This window comes from Cervus canadensis, chromosome 8 (assembly GCF_019320065.1).
Source record: "Cervus canadensis isolate Bull #8, Minnesota chromosome 8, ASM1932006v1, whole genome shotgun sequence".
NCBI lineage: Eukaryota > Metazoa > Chordata > Mammalia > Artiodactyla > Cervidae > Cervus > Cervus canadensis.
This window is the reverse complement of record NC_057393.1, coordinates 68,675,616-68,690,407: the sequence shown is the minus strand read 5'-3', so window position 1 is coordinate 68,690,407 and position 14,792 is coordinate 68,675,616. Positions and strand designations below refer to the sequence as shown.

At 34.4% G+C, this 14,792-nt stretch overlaps 1 protein-coding gene across 2 annotated transcripts in view; it reads right to left on the bottom strand.

The window, feature by feature from the left end:
* Window positions 1-2,499: 2,499 nt before the first annotated feature.
* Window positions 2,500-14,792, bottom strand: part of SLC25A16 (solute carrier family 25 member 16) — a 28,776-nt gene continuing 16,483 nt past the window's right edge. The window contains exons 3-7 of one of the 2 annotated variants that reach the window (XM_043476778.1): window positions 14,316-14,437; window positions 14,004-14,070; window positions 9,585-9,747; window positions 5,651-5,719; window positions 2,500-4,154 (exon numbers count right to left, since the gene is read on the bottom strand). In XM_043476778.1, coding sequence (XP_043332713.1) covers window positions 3,998-4,154; window positions 5,651-5,719; window positions 9,585-9,747; window positions 14,004-14,070; window positions 14,316-14,437 — 578 coding nt within the window. In that variant the 3' untranslated portion in view covers window positions 2,500-3,997. The remainder of the gene's footprint in view (window positions 4,155-5,650; window positions 5,720-9,584; window positions 9,748-14,003; window positions 14,071-14,315; window positions 14,438-14,792) is intronic. The other variant, XM_043476777.1, reaches the window with a different exon arrangement.

Genomic DNA, 14,792 nt, shown 5'->3' with positions numbered 1-14,792 from the left:
ATACTGGAGTGGGTTGCCATTTCCTTCTCCATCATTTACTTAAGTTCACTGGTTAAACAGCAGTTCTGAAACTGGGCATCTTTGCCTTCTACTGATCTCAGGGGGAGAACATTTAATATTTTACCATTAAATATGATGCTAGCTGTAGGTTTTCCATGAATACCTGCTACTATTATCTAATCTATGTTAAAAAAAATCATTTTTAAAATTTATTTAATCTTTTGGCCAAGCTGTGCAGCATGTGGGATCTTGGCTCCCCAACCAGGGATCAAACTCATGCTACCTGCATTGGCAACATGGAGTCTTAGCCACTGAACCACCAGAAAAGCATTTTTTTAGCATATGAATTTTCATTTTGGGCAGGATTGTGTGAGGAAAGCTTTTCTTTGTCCATGAAGCATCATCAGGAAGCTGAGCGATCGACTTTGAAGATGCCTTACGCAAATGGCTGGCAAGTTGAGGCTAGCCTCTACAGGGACTGCCTGGCTTCCTCACAACATGCTGTGAGTAGCAGCAGGGTTGGAGTAGACACAAGGCAGATGGATTTACTTAGGGCTGTATAAGATACGGTATACGGTAATGATTTTGTCTTTTATTCTAAATGCAATGGGAAGCCCTGGAAGGTTTTCAGCAGAGGAATAAAATTGCCTGATTATGGGTTTTTGTTGTTGTTGTTTTAAGGGATTTATGTTTATTTATTTATGGTGGCGCTGAATCTTCATTGCTGCACACAGGCTTTCTATAGTTGCGGCAAGTGGGGGATACTCTCTAGTTGCGGTGCCTGGGTCTCATTGCAGTGGTTTCTCTTGTTGCAGAGCAGGAGCTCAGGGTGCTCAGGGACTTTCTGCAGTTGCAGCTCATGGGCTCATAGTTGTGGCTCACAGGCTCCAGAGCACAGGCTCAGTTAATTGTGGCTTAGGTGTCCCATGGCATGTGAGGTCCTCCTGGACCAGGACTGAACCCATGTCCCCTGAACTGGCAGGCAGGCTCTTCGCCATTAAGCTACCAGGGAAGCCCCTGCCTGATTATATTTTTACAAAGATCACTCTACTTTATCAGCAATTATTTGTACTTAGAAACAGAAATTTACAAAATAAAAAATAGACAATGAAGAAAATTCAAAAGATTGATAAGACTCCAGCTAAAGCAGTAACTAAAAAGAACATAAATTACCAATCTCAAGAATGGGGAAAACAACAAAGGCACTTTCCAAAAACTGTAATCATTCTATTAATTGATTTGTATTTCTTGACATATTAGAGTTTTACCTGAATAGGAAGGATAGTAGTATGTTGAAGGATACTAGTGTGTCTACTAGCATCATGTCAAGTAGACTAAGCTGCAGATTCAGACTGGCTGAATTTGAATCATAGATCCACCACTTATTGTGTGAACCTGGACATGTTATTTGATCTCCCTGGGTCTCAATCATCCCAAGTGTAAAAAAGGAGTATTTAACAGTACCGTTCTTATCAGTATTGTTGCAGAAACAGAGTTAAGGCATCAGAAGTGCTTAAAATAAGGAACGGAACACAGTAAATCCTCAGGAAATATACATGACTCATTATTTGTCATTGATTCCTAGTGCTTAACAGTGTCTGATAGTCAAAGAATTGATCTGAGGAAGTGTTTAAGTATATGGTTGCTATATAAGTATGTCAGATATCATCAGCCCAATTCTGCAAGGTAATGAATTACTCATATAATATAGGTTTTGTTATTTGCCATTCATCCTAGCTCAAATTAGCAGCAAGACATCTCTGTGGGGGGAAAAAAAAAACTTTCTAAATTGTTCTTTCTCTGCACTAGTAACACCTCATTTCTTCCTACTAGACATTTTCTCCAAAAACAGGGACCAAACCTTCCTTTAGCTCATCAGCAAACATCACTAAACAACTATTACGGTGCCATACACTGTGCTCCTTAAAAGGAGATGAAGGATGACTCTGCCCATGAGAGGACCAACTGGGAGAACATAAGTAAGCATGCAGTAACCAAAAAGTGAGGCACATACCCTGCCGGTGTTAATACCCAGAGACAGACGCTATTGGGAATCCAAACAAGACTGTGAGGACAGCTGAGAGACGTCTCAAGGTATGCCCACAAAATGCTGACATAATCCCTGGCACACAATGGGTGCTGAATAAATGAATGTTGAGTACCCAGGGGAAAATGGGATAAGACATTACTGTATATATATAAGAGCTAGAAAGGGTACATCACTCATCAATCCCTAGACAAAATCACTGTCCCATTCCATAGACCAGAGGGCTGTACCCACCAAAAGGCAAGAAAAGAATTACAATGGCAATCAAAACAGACATAGTCGATCTTCAAATGCAAGATAATCTATCAAGATTCACTTTGAGTTATCAATCTGAAATAAATTAGATATAAATACTGTCATTATTTTAAGTATTCTTCCATTTTAAGTATTCTTCCATTCTGACCGATTATGTTTATTTATGCTTCAATAGTGTAAATAGTTAAAAGAGAGGATTAATTGTTGAAATATGAATAAAATTTATTTTTAATAACCTAGATACTCTATAACAGACATAGAATGCAAATTTTTATTTAAAAAAATATTTGCAGTCCTCCTTTATTGATAACATAACTGAGATACTGATTTTATACATTTAAATTATCTTGAGATTTGATAGCAGTATTTAGCTACAGTGTAGCCCACAAATGAAAATATACAAAATAGTTTTAGGAACACATGTACACCTGTGGGTATACTTATATATCATACAAAGATAAACATTTATTGTAAAATAAAGACTTTGAAAATGAAACCAGTTCATATAATTTCACCAAGATATGACAAGAAATCTTTATGCAAAAAAATAAAAATTGAAACAAAAATAACACTTTCAACTTAGTTTTCTAATGCCTTAAAAATCATATTAATTCTACAAATTGCTATTTTGGAGGACAGAACTATAACTGTTCCCCTCTCATTTTTTGTCATGCTTACAATAAAACATAAAAAAGTACTCTGAACATAATAAATGGAATTCTTACATTTTAAACCATTTTACTATAAAGGATAGCAATTCAGATCATGTTTTACAGTTCTACTTAAGTTTATATTGCACTAAAATTATTTTATGTGGAAGAACTAGTTGATGTGTCATAACATAATACCTTGGAAACATTCTTCAACATTCACATCTATATTAATGGATATTTCACAGTCCACTTAAATAAATTTTCTAACATACACCAAATCATCTAACAAAAACAAATCTATAATGCTAATTTGTTTTGAGAGCAAAGATATTCAATATTTATTATTACTGCTCTTGGGAAATACACTGAAATTTAAAAACATACTTAAATCACTCAGAAACTGGTACTAACATTTAAGCAAGACCTGAAAATTTGTGACTTACTGATGAATGCCTACATGGCTACTTTTTGAACACAGTATTTATCAAAAATGAAACGAAAAAGTGTTTGTCCTTTTATCCAGTGGAGCAGAATGATGAGAAGAGACATATTATAAATAATACTTCAATGCTGGCTTCTAACCTATGTTTCATATGACTTAAAATTTCAGTTCTCATCATTCCACTGTAATATAACCAAGCATGTTTATTATAATAACAAAAACCAATATTACAGCCTTTGAAAATCATGATTAAAATTAAAAGCTTGGAATAGCATAATAAAACTAACGGCAACCTCTTAAATTCATTTCAAGTTAGTTCTACTTTCAAATAACACTTTAAAATGGTTTCCAGTAACCTTACTGATTAACCAGCATCAGCTTAGGAATTTTTTTTTGCAATGTTCTAAAATATAACTACTGGCATCAAAAAGTATAGTAAGCACTTTTGATCTGTGATGAATAGAAAAATCAAGTACTGAAATACCAGTGGTTCCTGTGACAGGGTAAATATCCCCCTTCAAGTAACGTTCTCCCCCAATTAAATTAACATTTTATTTTTCCCTCTGAGAGGTTATTAAGGAAAAGAAATCATGATTTTCTTTAATTGAGGTGAAAAAACTGCTTCATAAGTTCATATGTTGTAAAAGCCACTGCCTGAGAAGGAACGCAGCGAATGTAATTAAGAGATAAACCACGATATAATCCTTTTCGGATTCCATGGTGTCCATAGACATACTTCATAGTCTCCCGCATGGTACTGAAAGAGAATGATAAAATGATGACACCTTTATGCCCAGTCATGAAGAGACAACTTCAGGATCATAACAGCATTTTTTTAAAAGAAGCTAAAATTCTGTCTTGAGTAGCTTTTGGAAAGCAAGTGTTAAAACAAGCTAAAAATTAACAATAAAACAGAATTCATTCCGAACAAGTTCAAAGCATTATGCATAGAATTTTGGGGTTCATTAATACAATATATTTTGTTTGTATTATGTCTGTGACATTTACTAGCAACACAATTTCATAATAATATTTGAAATACTGATGTAGTCTTTTTAAAGGATATATGAACAGTTGCCCTTTAAGCTCTCATTTCTGCTCAAGTTGTATGCTATAATGAGCAGATGTTATAGAACTAAAGCTTGAAGTACCGTCTTTCAGATTTCAGCAATAAAGACTTTCTTGTTTCAGTGTTCTTTCCTTTCAAACCAACATTTTGGGCTTTGTCTTTCTCTTTCAATATGCAATGTGGACTGAAATCGTCAAAAAAATATTTTGGGTGAATAAAGGCAACTCAAGTTCCTGAATAAATATTCTGCTCTTTCCCTGAGGGACAAAACATCACCAAACAGAATGATTCGAAAGTTATAAATTATAGAAAATTCTCTAGTGCTATGCTGTGCAATAGTGTTAGCCACTAACCATATGTGGCTACTGAGTACATGAAACTCAGTGGCAAATCCAAAACTGAGATGTGCCGTGAGTATAAAATACCCCCTGGATTTCAAATATGTAGTATTTTTTTTAAGGGAGTAAAAATATAAATAAATAAAAAGGATGTAAAATAAGATAACAAAGTGATAAATTTTAGATATATTGGTTTAAATAAAATATTTTAAAACAATTTCATCTGTTTCTTTTTATACCTTTTAAATGTGGTTACCAGAAAAATTTAACTTACAAATGTGATTCCCATTATATTTCTATTTAACAGAGCTGCTCTAAAATGACTTTTTTTTTTTTTTGGCTTCCTGCCTTGCTGGATTTTAGTTCCCCAATCAGGGGTCGAACCTAGGCCCCCACAGTGAAACTCTGAGTCCTAACCACTGGACTGCCAGGGAATTCCCTAAAATAAAATTTTAATAGGAGGATTGAAAAGTGAAAGTGTTAGTTGCTCAGTCAGGTTCTACTCTTTGCAACCCCATGGACTGTAGCCTGCCAGGCTCCTCTGTCCATGGAATTCTCCAGGCAAGAATACTGGAGTGGGTATTTCCTTCTCCAGAGGATTTTCCCAACCCAGGGACTGAACCCGAGTCTCCTGCATTGCAGGCAAATTCTTTACCGTCTGAGCCACCAGGGAAACCCAATAGGAGGATTAGGACCTGATTAAATTCTTATAAAGTTAACCAAAGCACACTATGGGAGATAAAATTAAATCTCTAGACTACTTGTGAGATCAGAGTCCTATCTCCCTACTTATTTTACACATTACATTTCCTAAAGAAATTGAACAATGACAAATGCAAAACTTACAGGCACTTTTCAAATTCTGGAAGAACAGTTCCTAACTGCATTCGCCGACGTGTTACATCAAATGGGTAGCTAAAAGAAGAAAAAGAAGGACTTAAAAACGATTTTTAATTTTCTACTCAGCAATTATTGAATGCAAAGTCCTATGTATGCTAGGAAATAATGTGTTCCTCTTCCCTGATTGTTTTGTCTAACCTGGGAGTCAGGATATAGGCACATGAATAAAACCAAATAACAAAAGCGAGGTCTCTTTGCACTTTGCAGAAGTGGTTCTCTTGGGTTTGGTGATTCTTCTCTTTCATCACCCAATGTCAAGTCCTATTTATTCCCCAAAGCAAAATGAAATGCTACTTCCTGAAGAAATAAACTGAGTACTTCCCATGGCTGTAACCCTAAGACATGGTTTCTTAACTTTGTCACTATTGCCATTTGGATTGGATGACGCTTAGTTGTGGGGGCTGTCTGGTGCAGTAGGACGTGTAGGTACATCTCTGGCTTCTGCCCAATAGCGGCCAGTAGCACACCCCCAACCATAATGACCAAAAATGTCTCCAGACATTACTAAACATCCACTGGAGGCAAAACCACCCCCAGTTAAGAATCACTACCCTGAGAGTACTCAGCAAGTGCCCTTGTATACTGTAGGCCAACAAAAATTCTCCTTAAGGGCTAAAATTAACAATACAGATAATTGTATTTAGAGGACAGAAGTAATTTTATGTGGAAAGATTGCCTAGTTCTGTAACTCTATATGGTGGGACAAATGTTAACCTGACTTACTGTCATGATCATTTTGCCATATATACAAATATCAAATCATTATGTTATATGCCAGAAAGTAATATAATATGTCAATTATACCTCTACTTACAAATTTTTAGATTCTCTGAAATATACAAAAGTAATCTCTTTGGAGTAGGACTCAGGTGATTTTTTTTTATTATATTTTTAGGGCTGATATTGACTACTTAGGTCCTGTGCTAAGCAAGGTAAAGTATATTATTTCATCCCATCTTTACATAATTGCGTGAGATAGGTACTCTTATCTCAATGTTAAGAAAATTGAGTCTTAGAGGCAGTTTCCCTGCCATAAAACTGCTTTCTACTTTCCTATTCAAAGCTCTCATTCACATATATATATATACACATATATATATAAAGTGAAAGTCGCTCAGTCATGTCCAACTCTTTGTGATCCCATGGACTATACACTCTGGAATTCTCTAGGCCAGAATACTGGAGTGGGTAGCCTTTCCCTTCACCAGGGGATCTTCCCATCCCAGGGATTGAGCCCAGGTCTCCTGTATTGCAGGTGGATTCTTTACCAGCTGAGCCACACGTTATAAATACATATATAATATACACATAATGATATATAACAAAAATAAGTATATACTTCTATATACATTTAAATTTACCATGCAATAGTCATAATCAAAAAACCACCCATATACCAACCAAACAGCTTAAGAAATAACACTAGTAATAGATGAAGTGCCCTATACATCTCAATAGCATCTCCATGACTTACCAATCTTTTTTTTTTTTTTTTTGACCCTGCCTCAAGGCTTGCAGGATCTTGGTTTCCTAACCAGGGAACAAACCTGTGCCCCCTGCAGTGAAAGCGCAGACTTCTAACCACTGGACCCCCAGGGAACTCCCCTCCATGAATCATCTTTAAAAAAAAAATCATTTATTTATTTGGCTGTGTCGGATCTTAGCTGCAGCGCGTGGGATCTTCAATCTTTGTTGCAGGATCTTTAGTTGGGACATGTGAACTCTCAGTTGCAGCACAAAGGATCTAGTTTCCTGATCAGAGATCAAACCTGGGTACCTGCCAGAGCATTCCCATGAACTATCTTTTAATGGGAGGTGGAGAGATGAAAAAATTTTGTGGGGAATAAAGGGACCAAAACCTCAACCTGAACAATTCAGTCTCTAAGCAGAAAAAGATGTGTTTGGGTAGAAGAAATTGACTAATAGGGAGAAAGTATGAAGATGGACACAACTGAGTGACTGAACTGAACTGAACTGAGCTGAAGAAGACAATATTCAAGGATCAGAACGAGGCAAGTAACAATGGGAAAGAAAGAAAACAGCATTTCAGGCAATGTTCTTACGTAAAAAATTGCAAAGCTGTTTGGATATGTACAATGTGAAAAATGATTTCAAGGTATTATCAGGACTATAAGATTAATGGTTATCAATAACAATAGGAAAGTTGGGGGCTCAAGACAGACACGAAAAAGAAAACAAGAAAGCAGTATATAAATTATGGAGTTTGCACTGACGACAGAAGTCCAGGCGGAAACACCCAAGAGGTTACCAGAGGGAACCGGTATGAAGATGTCAATAAAATTAGTTATCTGTACAGAGGGTGACCTTTGAATCCTTAAAGATAGATGAGCTACTCTAGATGTTTACAGGAAGAGCAACGGACTGAAGTCTGGCAAGGTCTTAACAGTATCAGCTCAGATAGGCAGGAGGAGGAAAACAGGAATCAGCAAGGTACCTGGAAAGGGAAAGGTGGGAGGATGACGGCCAAGACAGGGCACCGCTTACAAAGACCAAGGAAACAAAACAACTAGAAAGAGGATAAAGGCACTGAGAAGAGCCACTGCATCTGTAAGAGTCAATGCACGTAGAACACGAAGAGAAGTGGAAAAGAGAAGACAGATTTTAAGGCTCTAAACTGGAAGTAAATAATAAAGAAAAGGGCAGTAAAACCAAGAAGAGAATACAGAATAGCTAAAGGTGAGCATTCTCTGCAAATGAACAAGGTTCCACAGCTACATTTCTAAAAGTAAACTATACTTTTTTCTTTACCTTCAACCTCATCTGCTCCTACAAAGTATACTGAGTCTACTTTCACAAAAGTAATCCTTAATTGTAAAATTCAATGAACACCTTACCTTTCAGTACTTATCTTACTTTGACTTTTCTTTTTTCCATTGGATACTATTTTTTTTTGAGCCTTTGTGACTCTAGTACTTCCTGTTGTCTTCCTGTTTTTCAGGATACTCCTCAGTCACAGAAATCTTTCCTTCTTCCTGTTCTTGAAATGTTCCTGCCTCATAGTATCCCAGCCTCATTTTATCTCATCTATCCAATCTCTCTTGGTCTACAGAAATTGTTTGAACCCTCCTTTCCATTATACTTTCCACCTAATTTATCTATGTCCCTAACTGGTTATTGTTTAGTTGCTAAGCCATGTCCCACTCGTTTGTGACCCCATGGACTGTAACCCATCAGGCTTCTCTGTCCATGGGATTTCCCAGGCAAGAATACTGGAGTAGGTTGCCATTTCTTTCTCCAGGGGACCTTCCTGACCCAGGGATGGAACCTGCATCTCCTGCTTGGCAGGTAGATTATTTACCACTGAGCCCCCTGGTAAGTCCCATATCCCTAATAAAACTTATATTAATATAGAATTCCCTTGATTGCTACTGTCTCAATAAGAGTATGAGCTACTTGAGGCAACAATTTTGTTCTTCCATCAGTGAAAATCCCAATGCTTAGCATAGTTTCTGGCACAAAGCAGGTCTTTAAGATTTACTGCAAGAAAAGTTGTGCCCACACACACACACACACATACACATACATGATAAATGGCTCAAATTTCAGAAGCCTCATATGGGCGAATTCATAAGAAAACATGGCTGAAGACTATATTCAGTGTTTCTTTCTAGCTTTCCTTTTCCTTTCTTTTAAAATCCACAGAAACTGAGTAGGTTCAAACTAATTTGGACACTTTGGCACAAACTTGTTTATAATATGCTTTAAGGGCAGGCACATGGGGAAAATGTATTAAATTAATATCTATATTTTTCAAGGGATCCTGTTTTTAATAATCTATTAGAAAAAAATAAAATAACTAACCAATGCTAAAAATCAGGCTTGGATAAACGTATTTGACTTAAGTTAATTAGAAACTTACGATATTGTCTGTGCTATTGCTCCAGCAACACCACCACAAAGTAAGTTTATGTGAGTTTTCAAAACTAAGACATTAGGATTGTCTGATGAAGGTCTGCCAAGAAGGGTGGGAGCATAGGAAAGCCCAACACTCTTTAAGGTACCAAAAGTAAAAAATGAAACACCTGAAAGACAAAATATAAATTCACCACCATGCTTAACAGAATGTAAGCTGTGATAAGACACCATTCCTACATAATAAACCAATTAACTCAAGGAACTAACTATGCATTTCCTGATTTCCAATATTTGGCTTAATCTAAGATGAAAAGATTTAATTAATGTTTATAAATAACCTAAAGACAACAAAATTACCACCTATAAAAAATTACAGCATTGGTTTTTCACACACTAGGATAATGTTCAGTTCACTGAATAAAGGTAGTAGTTGAGTATGAATAGAATTAACATGAATAGAATTAACAGTTTTATAAGATTTCACATAAGCAAAAATTAATGATTAGTAATTTTAAATAAATATGACATATTTATAATAATGATGATAATGTAAGGAAGAGGCAACAAATTTAGAAGTGATAAAGCATTATTTCATTCAGTGTCTAATTTTGTCTTCAAGGAATAGCTATGACAATGAGTGACCCAGAAGACACATGGAATCTAATTAATACTGAGTTAAGTTATTGATAATGTGCAATTGGTACTGGCTGAATATGTACATGATTTATTTTATAATAGAAACATTAAAAGTCATATGTTAAAAAAATAAAAAGCAAAATTCAAGCATTCCTATCAACCCAACATTACTCAAGATATCTTGATATCTACTAAATTTTAAAAACATATTTAAAAAGATACTTAATGCTTAAGAACAAATAAGCCCTAACAAAAATTCAGTCTAGGATAATAACTCAATATATGCATTTATTCTTTATATAAAATTCTTATGAACTTATAGTATTTAATAATGATGATATACAACTTTAGAATACTCATATACTTTTTTATATTTGGGAAATCTATTCACCAAACTTAAACACAGAAACTGTAACTACAAAAAAAGGTCACAACAAGGAAATATCATAGAAAATCAAACACAAGTAGGAAAAAAATTGAAATACCAAATTATGTAGAATGGTATTCAGTGAAATATGACAAAATTTTTTAACATGCGAATAGTATTCAGAAATATGAAAAAGACTTGGGAAACTGGAAAAATTAAGAAACAAAATTATGTACATGCAATAACAATGTAAAAAATGTTTCAAAAATAAAACTAAAAACAAAAAATTAGAAAGAGAAGAAAGTATAGTAAAAAAACTAAAGCGTTCTGATTCCAGCATAATTGCAATGAAGGTATTCCAAGAGTCTTCATCATTACAGAACAACTATATTCATTGCTGGGCTTATAGAAAGGAATCCCTAGTTTCTAGGAATCCCTAGCAGCACCACCTTCCAAAAATATAATCTGAGGTCCACTTGAGAGTTGTGGTGGCCCATGACATAAGTGGAGTGACTCTACATTTTGATACCAACAGTCAAGCCATTGAGACAGATCCTGCCGTTGAGCCTTGAGAAGATGGAATCACTGGGTCAGAAACTCAAATTAAGATCAAGTAACATGTTGGACTTCCCTGGTAGCCCAGTGGCTAAGACTCCGCACTTCCAGTGCAGAGGCCATGGGTTCAATCCCTGGTTGGGGAACTAAGATCCCACATGCCATGTGATGTGACCAAAAAAAAGGTAATAGAAACTCATAGTTAAAGACCACCCGAGGGAAAAAACCTCACAGGAAATAACAAACTAAATAAACAAAGACCACCAAGCATAGGAGGAGGCAAATAAACTTCTATACTTATAAAAATTTGGGGAGTAAGGATTCAGGAAAATAAGCAAACAAGATAAGAAAGGAATAAAAAGAAACATAAAAAGAAAAACAACAAGTGGAAATCAACATCAAGGTAAAGAAACAAGTCCAAATATATCAATAATCACAATAACCATTAAGTAGACCAACTGGCAATTAAAGATTTTACTGACCGGATTAAAAAAAAAATTCAGCTATATGATGATTACAAAATAAATACCTAAAACAAAAACATGAGAAAGTAGAAAATGAAGGGATGAAGAAAGATAACCCAGGCAAATATTAACTTGGATCTAGGTGAAAAAATTATGAATTCGGGGAATTTGAACAATGACAACATACTAGATAACATTAAGAAAGTTTCATAATGGTAAAACAAATACCATATGATAGCACTTCTATGTGGAATCTAAAAGATGACATAAATGAACCTATCTAAGAAACAAAATCAGAGACACAGAGACTGGTGGTTCCCAGGGGAGAGGGGCTTGGGGGAAGGAAGACTGGAGTTAGCAGTTTCAAGCTTTTATATATAGAACAGATAAACAAGGTCCTACTGTATAGTACAGAGAACTATATTAAATTCCTATGATAACCCACAATGGAAAAGAATATATTTTAAAAAAAGAATTTAAAAAAAAGTTTCATAATGGTCTGTGGTTATACTTGTGAAAAAAAAAAGCATAGAGCTGAATACTGGAAGTATTGTGGGTGAAATATAATAAAGTGAATTTGCTTTAAAAAATTTTGGGGGGTAAAAGGTGAAGAGAGTAAGGAATGGGAATAGATGAAAAAAGATACGTCATCAGGTGACCACTATGAAGTTAGATGGGTACATGGTGGTTCATTATACTACTGCCAGTTTTTGAATATGTTTGAAATTTTCCAATTTTAAGTAAAAACAAATGAATAAAATGAGAAAGTCAAAGGATGAAACTAAAGCAGGTAGTTAAGGCAAAAAAAAAAAAGCAGGTAGTTAAGGCAAAAAAACCCAAAGGCCAAAAATTAATGAGGTAACACACAATTGAAGAATTAACCCAAGAGAAAAGAGATGATTAATGCATGAACAAGAATCTATGAAATGGAAAATAAAGGTAGACTAGATAAGAGAAAGAAAGCCAAAATTGATTCATTATAAAATCAGATAACTGATAAAAGAAATAAGAAAACAACATAACTACAGATAAAGCAGATGTGAAAAAAATATGAAGAAATAAGGAGAACCTTTTGCCAAGAAAGTTGAAAACAAACACAAAACAGTCAAGTTCAAAATGGTAAAGAAAGGTATGAATTACCAAAACTCACTCACAGAGACAGAAAACCTAAATGGTCATATAACCTATATGGTCATATAACCATTCAAGAAATTAAACCAGTATTTAAAAATCATCTCACAATAAAAACTTTCAAGAAACAGATAATTCTAATAATTTTATACAAATTGTTCCTGAGGATGGAAATGAGGAAATACTCTTCAACTCATTCTATGAGACCTATGTAACCATGACACCCAAAACCACACAAGGATGTTACAAGAAGAGAAAATTACAAACTAATCTCAGATCTCATAAATATAGATGTAAAACTTCTAAAAACAATTAGTGCATGGAATCCAATAGGATATAAAAAGATCACTGTATCATAACCAATTTGGGCTGACATTAGAACATCTATTAAAGTCATTCATCAAATTAATAGATTAAATGAAAAAACTTATCATTTCAGTAAATGTAGAAAAGGGTGTCTGATAAGATTCAACACCAGTTCAGATAAAAATTCTTACCATACTACCTCAACATGATAAATAATCCATTAGGCTAAATAAATAGCTAAATAAATACTAGAAACATTTCCTTTAAAATTCAGTAATGAGCCAAAATGCCAACTATCACCACTTTTATTCACTGATGTACTGTAGATCCTTAGCTAGAACAAGATAAACATAAACAGACAAATAATGATTTGAACTGAAGTGAGAAAAATGATGTTATTTGCACAGGATGTGATAGTCCACACAGGAAATCCAAAGCACTTACATGGTAACTGGCTATAATACCAACAAGTAGAATGGCTAGCTATAAAATCATATAAAAATTAAATCAAGCAATAAACTGAAAACATAATGTTTTTAAAAGACACAACAATGCTTATAAGGTGCCTATAAATATATCTAACAAAAAATGTCCAAGCTCTGTATGCAATTTCATTCAGAATTCCAACAAAGACTTTTGTACAACATCAAAAAATGATTCTAAAATGCATGTGGAATAGCAAGATATCTACAGTCCTTACATTACTCGGAAAAAAGAAACATAAGGTCAAGGGACTTGTCCTACCAAATATAAGGACTTATTATAAAACTGCACTCTATTATTGTTTTAAGAAGTAACACTACAGATCATTGGGGAAAGAAGAAATTATTTAATCAATGGTTATGCTTAGAAAGGAAAAAAGCAATTCTGGATAGATTAGGGGCTTAAATAATAAATGCTCAACTTTAAAATCATTCCTACAACAAAATGAAAAAGCCAAAATGTTGCCAAATTTAAAACATACCTGCATATGGAGCCATTCCTAATATAGTAGGCATCAAGCCTCTGTAAAATCCAAGGAAACCACCTTCCTTTTGCATGAAGAAAAATTAGAATTAAAATTACATTGAGCTCATTATGACAAATGCAAAAGAACAAAAGCACACATTATAATGGAAATATTATCCTGGACCCACACTAAAACACAGATATGTTTTCATAATTATTATTAATGTTAATAATTACAAGTAAAACAAAAACTACTTAGGTAACATTAAAAATAATTGCCTAAGTATAAAAGGGCATGTTATAGACAAGAAAAGTAAAAATGAAATACCTTTGCATAAATCGTTTTGAATGCATGAATAATTCCTGTATAAGTGTGTTCCCCTTTCACCTGGAATGCTAGGCGTACTCGAACCATGTCAAGAGGGTAAGTACAGATAACTGCTGTCATACCTGAAAAGAAAGTAGAAACTTAAAATGTGTAAGAATCAGTTTATATATATATATATCTTTCCTATCATTAGTAATGGCTCAAATTATATAGTAATGATGAAAACCCAATGAAATCAAAGATACTATTACTGACAGAATTATATAATAATATCATCAGCTAAAAACCATCTTTTCAAATTCTTCCCACTGTGAAGTTAAAGTGTTAGCACCAAAAGAGTACAGTGTTACTGGATCATGAGTATTTTAAAAATTCTATTACTTGTCAGATAAGATATCAGAAAAGAAAAACTGACTATCTCCATAGCAGTAAGCAGGACATTTGACTTTTTACTTATTTTTTTCTAATCCCAAAATG